This window comes from Xiphias gladius, chromosome 10, assembly GCF_016859285.1.
Source record: "Xiphias gladius isolate SHS-SW01 ecotype Sanya breed wild chromosome 10, ASM1685928v1, whole genome shotgun sequence".
Lineage (NCBI taxonomy): Eukaryota > Metazoa > Chordata > Actinopteri > Istiophoriformes > Xiphiidae > Xiphias > Xiphias gladius.
This window is the reverse complement of record NC_053409.1, coordinates 18,469,841-18,480,438: the sequence shown is the minus strand read 5'-3', so window position 1 is coordinate 18,480,438 and position 10,598 is coordinate 18,469,841. Positions and strand designations below refer to the sequence as shown.

Sequence of the window (10,598 nt, the reverse complement as noted above, 5' to 3'; positions counted from 1 at the left end):
TGTAGTCTCGTTTATTTTGTCTAACTGTACAACCTTCTCTTTCTTCTCTGGCTTGGGATAGGTCCATTCTTGGTCTTTGAGTTGCTTATCCATGTATGAATGGGGCAAGGGAGAGGATAAGAGGATTAAAAGGTCATTTATTCTTTCTCAGAGCTCTCATATTGTTTGTTTCTCCCACCTTCAACTCTGCCTGTAAATGTCTTCCTTTGCTCCAGTTTGTCAGTGTTTGTAAATGTGTGATGAGAGCATGTTCTTTGCATTTTCTTCAATGGCAGACTTCACATATGCATATAAATTCAAATTAACACGTGAAAGAAGTGAACATCAGTTTGCACAACTCTTCTCCTGCAGTTCCATGTTTATTTCACCCAAATGTTTCCTGCTACAGTAATGTCATCAGGACAGCATAAGAGATTAGCCCCTGTTTCGATAACAAGACGTTGAAATGTGTCAGAATACAAGACTACAGTTCAACAGAATCACAGACTACAGCCTCCAAAATGACACAGACTTTAATCAACATCCCTCTGACAGTCTCAACAAAACACGAAAAAAAAAAAAGAGGATTTATTACAGGGTCATACTGGATTGCATTAGAAGTAGCTCAGTACAGAGTGCTACTTTCTAAACTGAGCATTTCATGGCGAAGGCTTAACAACAGTGGAAACTGTCAGGATGAGTACTGATTTCAAGGAATATATTTGGTCTATCCAAGGAACTCCATGTCCTTTACACAGCACAGTAGCTGCTTGTTTAGTCACAGCACATGTCGTTGACATTAAAAAGTTCAAGAACTGACATCAAACAATATGTTTTATCACGAGCGTCATCCACCAAATAGTGGAATTATTGGGTTTAGTGTCGGTCCGGAGAGGAGGTAATTGTTATTTAAGTGTTATGTAGACATTTGCCATTTAGGCAGCAGTGGGTTAAGGTTTAGAGAAGGTACACAGAGGGTAGGTATTTACTCTATGATATACTGTAGATTGCTGCACATTCATAAATTACGAGAAGAAACCTAGGAGACAACTTTGACTCGAGCAATAAACAGCTCTGCCGCTGCATTCTCAAACTCTTTTGCGTCCATGTCTCCACCTGGACCCCGTGTCTGTGCTCCAGACATAGCCTGAGCTAGCTTGTGGGGAGAGATCTTGGCACTGGCCTCCAGGTAGCGGATAGCCTTCACATTAGCCTCCACACAGGAATTAGCTTTAGCTTTAGTATTAGCATTAACACAGCAGTTTGCATCACAGCCCTGGGAAGTCTCCAGGGCCTCCTTTAGGGTCCCGAGCACGGCCAGGCACAGCGCACGCGAGGCAGGCCCTTCGTCTGGGCAGCACACCTCAGCATAAAGCCTCTGAGCCTGCCGGATGTAGTCCGAGAAAACGGCACATGTGAGCACACCGTGACGGAAGACATCATAAGGGACGGCCTCGTGGTCTTGGCAATGGAGGCGTCGGAGGAGCGGAGCGGAGGTGGAAGCAGGGACTCCGCCTTCGCTGCATAGACACTGCAGAGTCTGTGTGTAGAGGCCTCCTCTCACCCCACCTCCTCCCCCTCCTCCTGTGGGGCTGTCAGCGCAGGAGCCATCAGGGCCTTCAGGAACCTCACCTGGATGTCTATGGGGCCCAGTGAGGTTCAGGAGGTCGTAGGCCACCCGGACGTTGTTGCAGAAGGCAGATCTGGGTTTCAAATAAAAAAAAATGGAATGAAAGTAAGCAAATCATTGGTTTATCTATAGCAGTTTAAAGGAAAAGCTTATCTTTAATTATATTCTAATTCACTGCTTGAATAACATCAAAACAACAAAAAGGTAGCCTATGCTACATCATACTATAGAAGAGGGCCAATCATGTATGAATGTGTGGGTGATCTCAGGTACATATTTCTCAAAACCTCTGCAAATAAGATTAATACTACCTTTACGGCTAGATATCTCTAGAGGTAAGTAAGGATTAATTAATTAAAGGGTAGCCAAAAGATCATTTCTCCCTGCGAAGAGTTCTTACAATAATCCAAGTCTGCGGCTGTAAAATTCACTAAGTTGGTAATAAATCAGTTTTGGTCCAAATGCACTGCGGTTGTTATTAAAGGAAAATAGGAGGTCAAATAATTCACTGGGAGAGTCTTCCTGACGTCTTAAAGCGGTAAAAAGACAAATCAAGTGTCATGCTGATGGAGGATAAACACCTGCCGCAACCTGGCAACCCCAAAGTCGTTATAATTAATGGCTTTTAAAGGTTCTATAAAGCATCAGTGAACGATTGATTAACTAGTCACAAAACCAATAGTTACACTTAACCTTTTCTGAAAGGTGCCTGTGTAGAAAGCGGTACCAGGCGGTTCTGCGGAACGAATTATACCACGTGTGTACTTGCTGCAGCTTGCTGCGATTGCCATCGTCTATAAGCTTTATACAGTGTATTGTGCTCCATTATCACTGTGGCCAACACAGGCCTGCATATTGTTGTAGTATATTACTGTGAGTTACTCTACTACAGCCCCGCCTGGTCATAATCACATATTGATTGTTTTCACAGCGACACAAGGCCAGGCAAAATTAGGGCAAGCTGAATTATTTAACTGTCCATCGTAGCGGAGAACATATGAGGGTTGGATCTTATTAGAATAGTATTTTGGTTCATGTCAAATGGGTCAGTGACAAAATGTTTTATCTATCTAGATCTAGATCTAGATCCCATGAAAACACCTGATCCACACTATAATCACACTGTCTGAACCATAAACCTCTGGGAGTGGTGTGCCAGCCGCAGGTGCCACAGCGCCCGGTTGAGATGCTGCTGCTCCTGGGCGCCTGCGTTCAGGGGGCCGTTGCTCAACTGATCCCCGTCGCTGCATCCAGCTGTGCCGGTCTCTATCACGGAGGCGAGGTTGCAGAAGTGGTCGGCGAGGAACCCGATGGGATCGTCCGATCTGGCCTCGACCATCTTCAGGATGGCCCCGCGGAGCAGCTCTCCCACGCCCGCCTGCGACAGAAACTCCCTGTCGCTGTCCGATTTGGTGGCTTTGCCTTCGGGCATCCCGGGAGGAGCAACTCCGGGCCGGCGTTTCTCTTTGTCCGCCATTGCTGTTGACGTCCCGTGTCGCGGCAACGGCAGCGGAAGCGATCGAAGACCGGTCGGGAGACAGGAAACGGAGCAGTTTATATTACAGGGGTGTTGAGGGGTTTCGGATCCCAGCTCAAAGAACCACTAGGTTGAGTTCACCGAGCAAAAATTGGACTGCTGGACCGCTACAAGTCCCCATTCCCCTCACACTTCCCCTCACACTCCGAAAGATATGGAAGCCCACCTCTGTGGGATTTCTGCAAAATAAAAGAAAAGAAAAAAAGAATTATTTAAAAAAATTGCGTATGTTAAAAATTTGATTTTATCAATCAAAGTTATGAGATTAAAAAAAACATTTTTAAATTTGATTTTAAAACAAGTTAATGAGTCAAAATAAAGCAATAAAAGGTCAAAATTATTAGATAAAAATATAGAATTATGAGATAAAAAATGTAACATTTGGCTAAAGTGAAAGTTTTTACTTTTTCTCATAATTCTGACTTTTATCTAAAATCTTGTCTTTTTATCTTATAATTTCAACTTGTTCTCATAATTGTTACCTTTTCATCTAATGTTTATTCATTTAATAAAAATGTACTTTTTATCTCATAATTTTGGCTTTATATCTCATAGTTTTAACTTAATCAAAATTTTGTCTTATGAGCTTTTTAAGAAATTCTTATCTCGACTAGGTTTTCTCCTTTTCTTTCACTGGCAGAAATGAGCTTCCATAGAAATGTCTAGTTTTTTTTAATGCAAAAATACTACCTGGCCCTTACTTTGTTGTATAGCAAAACAAATTAATATAAGAATACTGATTAGCAGTTAAATGACATTTGTTTTATGTGTTCTTGTTACTCATTACCATGCTTTTTATATGATGCATCATATACTTCATTTTGCAACAATAGCTATTACCCATTCACACATATCTGAACCTGACAGATGGCTCAGTTGGAGAAAATGTGAATTAAAAACAACGAACACAACGAATACATCAGATATGTTACGTTTAAACAACAACATTTAAACGTTTATTGTATATAAATAGCCCAAGTTACTCTTGAACAAATTTGTTAAAACTACATCCATATTGTCATTTTAGCTCCACACAAAAACATTAATGACTGCAAAAAGGCAGTGATCTACAACAGAAAATACAGTAGGTTAAGAATATGCCCCTCATTCATGAAGTCCATGTACTGTACAATCAAACAACAAACAAGCAGTCATGTGCTCCATTTTCAGAGCTGCAAGATCAAATTCACATTTACTTGTATAACGTATGGACCCATTTCTAGGAACTATACTGTACACTGTATTTTAGATTTGCAGATGGAAATCTACTTGAATAAGTTAAAAAAAAAAAAAACTAATAAAAAAAATTATTAAATGGTTAATCTGCATAAAACAGTGAAATATATTAATGTAATGACTTATGTAGACCCAGGTGATTGCAGTCTATGGACTTCCCATAGGCCTGTCAAAGCAGTAAATATAGCAGATCTTTTGCTAAGGTCCATTCCTGATTGCATGTATGCTGTGTAAATTTTGCTGTCCCATGTCTTTCTGCCACAGACCAAGACCTGCAGGATACCTATGATTTTAAAATGCATCTTACATAAATGTCAAGTTGACTCTGTAAACTTGTTTTTTTGCGATGACACCTTGATCGATGAGAGCCTTTATTCTTGTTATACAAGGTACTATGTTTAAGACTGTATTAAGTATCAGTTCTATTTTGGGCTGAAGTGTTTTATTTGCGATCATAATGCAAATGCTACATCATCAACACGTGTACAGTTGCCATTTGTTAGAGATATATGGTTCCCATTGGCGAAGACGGCTTTTTTCATAGCGGCTACTTCACTGTTGATGAAGGTGGTATGTGAAGGCAGGAAGTCTCTCTGCAGCTTGTGCTCCAGGAGCATGTGGTTCTGAGGAGGAAGGCCGAGGCACGCTCTGAAAAAGACAAAGAGGCAGACTCTTATCAATTTCTGCAACAAAAATAAACACTAGAAATGTACACCTGTATACTGGCCTGGGTGCTTTAAAGTATCTGTTTTCTATTGAATGTAAAATTTAATTCTTTTTGTGAGGTAAGGCAGCCAAGGTAAAGAAACCTAAGTCTTGAAGTGGAACTGATCCACACCTCATGATGTTTTCTATGCAGGCCCTCTGGCGGAAGAAGGCGTTGACGACTGGGGTCCCTGATGGGACCAGGGGGGCCTTGCAGAGGAAGGAGAGCAGTGCTAAGACACTGTGGAAGGACTGGAAGTCCTCCTCCCCTTGGGGCTGGACGGTCACACGCTGAAAAAGCTCTGTCAGGATCACCAGGTCCAGGATGATTGGGCTGGCGAGTAGAGAGTCCTGTTGCAAAGAAAGAAAGATGAGGCGAGTATAATGGTGTAATAGAGGGACAAAGAAATGGTCCAAGACATTTATGAATACATGGAATTCTTACACTATGGCAAAACATAGTTCCCTGCACAGGCCAAAACTGCTCTGATAGTGTATCCATAGCAGTGCCATTTTAATATTACCACTAGGAGTCCCCAAAGTTCTAAGTGTTTGTTATTGGATCACTGTATCAATCATAGAAGTAGTTGTATTGTTTAATTTCACTGTAAATTCCAAATTTAATTGCTAGAAGAGTATATCTGAAATGCAAAGGCACGAAAAGGACAAAATTATTTTACCTTATATACTTTTTTCCTACTTGAAGTCATTATATCTAGAGTTTTTGTGTTATTACAGGATCTTTAAAAATCATTTTGAAGTATGTTTTTGTGTAGAAAAAAAAGGGACAGTCCCAGTGAAAACTGGTGCAGTCTCTGTTGTTTTCAGCTCATTAATCTCAGCAGCGTGTACTGATGTCTACCACTGTCTTTTTTTAAAAATACCACTGTCACTCAGAAATTTTCAAATTCAACATATAGTGGCTTTAATGAATAATATTCATTCAATGCACTGCATTAAAAAAATCATGTGATAATCACATATTACAAATTTATACATTAATCCAAATTCATGTTATTAAACAAACACATTAAGTGTGTGAACATTAACTGAATAGATGTAATTTTGTGTGACGGAATAAATGGCAGTGAGCTAATGTAGGCATGCCACTGAAACATGAAATAACTGTCAGTGATCTGCAGATGTATCTTTGAATTAGCTCCAAGATTTGTTTAGAAGGATTAACAGTAAGCTCTGGCTCTCCTGAGCCACCTCCTCCAGAACTACATTCAGATAAAGAAGACTAACTCTGAATTTTGTGTGTAGCCAGCAATTAGCAGTTTGGACTCTTACATTAGAAACTGTTTTAATATAGTTTGTGTGTGTGGTTTTGCTTGTTTCTAATTCATGTTTTATGAAATTTAGTGACCACTGACCTCGCAGGTGTTGTGCAGGGCAATAGTATTGATCCCTCCCATCATTATTTCAGACGTGTACTCATCCATGGCACGCTTGCTGTCTCCCACATAGGGGACGTACTTAATCACCACCTGAAATAAAAAACAGAGATGGTTAATTAGTCTGATCACTTATTTTCTGTAATCATCCACACGGAGCTCTCTCTTTTTTGTTGTGTCTGAGTCACTCACACAGTGGTCAGGTTTCTCTCCAGGCTGGTACAGGATGGAGTTTGACTGGACCATGTCATCCACCACGTTGCTCTTGGAGATCTCTTTGGAGCGGAACTGCTGTGGAGCCGACAAGTTTTTCCCATCGTTGTTGCCGAGGTGATTGTAGCTGACGATGGAGGTCGGCTGTCGAGGGCAGAGAAATTTATTAAAATCTCTTTGTTTAGAAAATAAAATAATAGTAGTGGTTAGCAGTGTCGTTGCATTCTTATCAAAAAGGAAGTACAATCAAGTTTTTAAATACATATTATTAGTTTTCAAAAGTGTTTTTCTGGTGTATTTTAAACAGGATGTTATTTCTCTCACCTTGATCCCTGAGCTGACCAGAAAGTCCACCAGCACTGACTTGATCTTGGTCTGGCCAGATTTTAAGTCATCCCCTCCAATGAACACGCCTCTCTGTACGGCCAGCTCTATGGCCCCTGGGACGAAAGTGTTCTGTGGGGAGCCGTTGATGTAGGCGCAGCCCTCCAGTATACTGGCCACTGCAAACAGAGTGGATGGCGAAACCTCTGCTCCAGCCTGGTGAATATAGAGAAGAAAAAAAGAGAGAGATAATGGCTGTTACAGAGTGTATCATCATATTACACCAACGAAAAACGCTTGACTCACAGGGCATCATTTTCCCTGAGACTCACTTTATATCATCTCTGTAGTACAACTCTATTGTCGACTTCATGCCTATCTAAAATTGAGCTATTTGCTGAAGATCATAAGTCTGTGAAATAGACTATTGTCGTTGCTGATAGCAATACAGGCATGCTGAAGACAGGAGATAAAGTAAAAAGTCACCCGAGAGGCACAAATAATTTTCTTCCCCTGACCTGATATAAAAAGGAATAGCTGACTGTTTCAGACTCATTATGGCATTTAATTTACAAATACACACTGAAGTGCTAGGAGAGCTAATCTCTTCATCCTCTAAGCTTTAATAATCACTAAATGTGATGGAGGATTACTGTTTGATCCTCAGCATTAGGAGGAAATTAAAGTTGAATGGGTGATTCATGACTACCGGCCACTAACACAATTTAGGTTGGTTTTGTAGACAATTAAGACACACTGTAGGTCTCTACTGAAACCAGCTTAAGGATTTGTGCCTACAGATCCTGTACTTTAGAGTATGTTCAATGCATCTGGAAATTTCTACACCAAACCCCCTTCATGGCTCCTGCTCTCACCTGTATTGCAGCTAGCAGGTTCTCGGCAGTGTCATGGACCCCAGTGATGATATCACAGAAGCGCTCAGTATTCGCAGTCCACAGAACAATGACTTTGTCCACACCACTCGACTGACGGAAGTCCCTTATGTCAGCTCTGATTTGCTCCACCTGGAAGATCATTTAATCTTTAAGTCAAATTGAAAAAAAAAAAATCACAACAGAAACAGCACAATCCTAAGTGGAATAAACAGATGATGATGACATTACTCTGCCATTGATGTATTACCTGCTCGGCCAATGTTCCGGTGAGGACATTGTCAGCTCGGCTCTCTTGGTTTGCAGCAATGAATGCAGGGATATAGATGGACGGTCTGGGTTTCATGCGGCTCATGTGTGGTCGGAGCTGCTCTTGCAACGACCAATCAAGCACCTGAGCTCGCTCCATCGCACTGCCCAGATCCATTGAGGACACATCCCAGCCTAAAAATCCCGAACACACTTCAGGTTATTAAAAAAAAAAAAAGTGCTAAATTCCTTAGACATCGCTCATTCTCCAGAACTAAAAATGGAAGAGGCTGAACTATGCAAGTCATCACTTTCATTTTATAATCTATAGGTAGGCTGCCTATTTGAGCTATTCCCTTATGAAGCAAGACTGCAATAGAAGTCACTGTAAGAGCACATCTCTGAACATCTTCACCTCTGTCTGGCCTCTAGAGCTGCTCTGGGATCAGATTTCCCTGCTGTTAACTCACTTGCCCTCTCACATACACACACATATACACTCCTCAGTTTCTGTCTCAGAGGTCAAACCATGAGCAGACTATCTGCAATTGTACGTACCGTCAAAGACAATATCATTAGGGTGCACCATGGGTAGGAGGTCACAGAAGGGCACGTTGACTTCGCCCTCGAGCCCTGATCCCAAACAAACAGTAGACGCCTGCAGGAGGGAGCCGAAGTAATTTGCTGTCTAAGAATGAGGAAGAGAGAGGAGAGAAAAACACTGTAATTTCAGTCCTTCTAAGAAGTACATTTTTACTGGTTTTATGGTTTCTTGCAAATGGATAACCCTATGAACTACAGAAAAATGGCTGAAATGGAAATCACAAGAAGAAGCTCATAGAGGTCAAAATGCATGCCCATATAAAAGGAAATCTCCAAGACCAGAGTCAGTCAGTCAGCTCTTAACACTCTACTGAACATGTCAGCATAACCAGCTTTTAATGAGTCTCTACCAGTTAGTGAGGGGACATAAAGGAGGCTATATTTACATAATAGGACAAGGAGCTTCTCTATTAGATCCCTAGTGTTAGCCTCAGGCTTTCACATCCTCGTCTGGTTATAAAGGGTTCATTCACCATTTACCCCCCCCCCCTCCGACAAATTGCACTTTCAAAAACAATAATTGTAGTGTTTTTATGTTTTAGCTGCCTAACTACAATTGTAAACTTCACAGAAATGGTGGCCATTTTCCAAGAAAAAAAACATTAGGTTTTTGCTTTTCCCAGACCTCCAGGCAACAAGTGGTTTGCATCCATTTCAACACAGCATTGAAATAAACTTGCACAGACTTGTAAGATGCTTGAGATAGTTCATTTCAAACAGCAAAGATCCCTAAGCTTATTAAGTTACATTGTTTTGTGGATCTACCCCCATCTCAAATACCGCACATCTCAAGTCTGTGCACGAAATGAGTGTAAACAAGCAGCCGAATCCCTGTTTGTCTGTGCACAGGCACGCTTGTATCACTCCACTCACCTTCAGTCCAGTCTTGGTCTTCCAGGTGAGACCCAGCTTGTTGGCCTGTACGGCTGCTGTGACGGTGGTCCCGTTGTTGCCGCCCCAGCCCACCAGCATCACACCCAGCCGGGGCACTCGCCTCTCAGTGCAGAATGTCATCTCGGTGGTGCGGGGGGTCACCTGTTTCCCGTGTGGAGCATGGAGTTAGTGGGAGACTGAACACAGAGCACAAGCGTACAGAAAAACTATGAGGCAAAATTTGAGAAAGACTGCTGACTTACCGTGAGCTTGTCCCCTTCTCTGCTCACTGATGTGGTCTGATAGGAATACTGAGCCAGGATGTGCTTATGTGTATACCTCACATTGGGGCTATTGATATGAAGGATCCTAGACATGGCTGTAGAGTCTGCACAGAAACAGGAGAGAAACAGAATTTGTTCAGCCTCCCTCTCTGTCATTGGGAATCACACCTTGTATGATGCTGCATTTCCTTAACACGTCACAAATAACACGTGGTGCCTGCTAGCCATGTTGAAAAATAAAGAGATAAGTTATGTCTAGTCTTTCATTCCCTCCCTGTTTTTGTTTTTGTTTGTTTTTTTGTTTGTTTTTTAGACCGCATTAAGCTATTGCTGAGCATTAAAAACGGAGAAATCGATAAGTTAACGTATGAATGAATGAAAACGAACGACAATCACAAATCGACCACGGCGAAACCCGGAAATCACATAACCTTTTCCCATTTAAACCAGCGTAAAGATGTCTATAGGCAATTTCGCTTACAAGAAGACAGTCCGCTTGCTTCTCGCTGACAGTTCCTCGCCTGTGCGACTGGAAATTTCCAGTCCTTTTTGTCCTGAAAGTGCTGCCTCCCCGCGAGCCCCGCTCGTTCGACTGTGGACAAATGATTTACCTTCCTGCTCGCGACAGACTCGGCGCCGCCAGCCAATCAGACCTCTCCGTGGCGCGAGAGGATC

The 10,598-nt window shown here is 41.8% G+C and overlaps 2 protein-coding genes across 3 annotated transcripts; both read right to left on the bottom strand.

Annotated features, from left to right (window-relative positions):
- Positions 1–340: 340 nt before the first annotated feature.
- tpgs1 (tubulin polyglutamylase complex subunit 1) lies at positions 341–3,282 on the bottom strand. 2 transcript variants are annotated; one of them, XM_040136412.1, is made up of 2 exons: positions 2,749–3,282; positions 341–1,682 (listed from the first exon to the last, which is right to left on the bottom strand). In XM_040136412.1, the coding sequence occupies exons 1-2, from the start codon at positions 3,084–3,086 to the stop codon at positions 1,019–1,021; spliced, it is 1,002 nt and encodes a 333-aa protein (XP_039992346.1). In that variant the 5' UTR covers positions 3,087–3,282; the 3' UTR covers positions 341–1,018. The 2 variants fall into 2 exon arrangements, with proteins under 2 accessions (XP_039992346.1, XP_039992347.1); XM_040136413.1 differs by having other exon boundaries at positions 2,842–3,282.
- A 642-nt stretch (positions 3,283–3,924) lies between these two features.
- On the bottom strand, positions 3,925–10,598 carry LOC120795925 (inositol-3-phosphate synthase 1-A-like). The gene is made up of 11 exons (XM_040138209.1): positions 10,405–10,598; positions 9,903–10,027; positions 9,640–9,801; positions 8,722–8,851; positions 8,165–8,358; positions 7,897–8,046; positions 7,022–7,237; positions 6,677–6,841; positions 6,464–6,577; positions 5,221–5,438; positions 3,925–5,030 (listed from the first exon to the last, which is right to left on the bottom strand). The coding sequence occupies exons 2-11, from the start codon at positions 10,014–10,016 to the stop codon at positions 4,835–4,837; spliced, it is 1,659 nt and encodes a 552-aa protein (XP_039994143.1). The 5' UTR covers positions 10,017–10,027; positions 10,405–10,598; the 3' UTR covers positions 3,925–4,834.

Excerpts from the sequence above, each read along its gene's own strand:
- tpgs1 (XM_040136412.1), bottom strand. The coding sequence starts at position 3,086 with ATGGCGGACAAAGAGAAACGCCGGCCCGGAGTTGCTCCTCCCGGGATG. Across the intron at positions 1,683-2,748 it reads CTGGCACACCACTCCCAGAG|ATCTGCCTTCTGCAACAACG; the intron begins GTTTATGGTTCA and ends TTTGAAACCCAG.
- LOC120795925 (XM_040138209.1), bottom strand. The coding sequence starts at position 10,016 with ATGTCTAGGATCCTTCATATCAATAGCCCCAATGTGAGGTATACACAT. Across the intron at positions 9,802-9,902 it reads GAGAAGGGGACAAGCTCACG|GTGACCCCCCGCACCACCGA; the intron begins GTAAGTCAGCAG and ends CACGGGAAACAG. Across the intron at positions 8,359-8,721 it reads TAATGATATTGTCTTTGACG|GCTGGGATGTGTCCTCAATG; the intron begins GTACGTACAATT and ends CGGGATTTTTAG.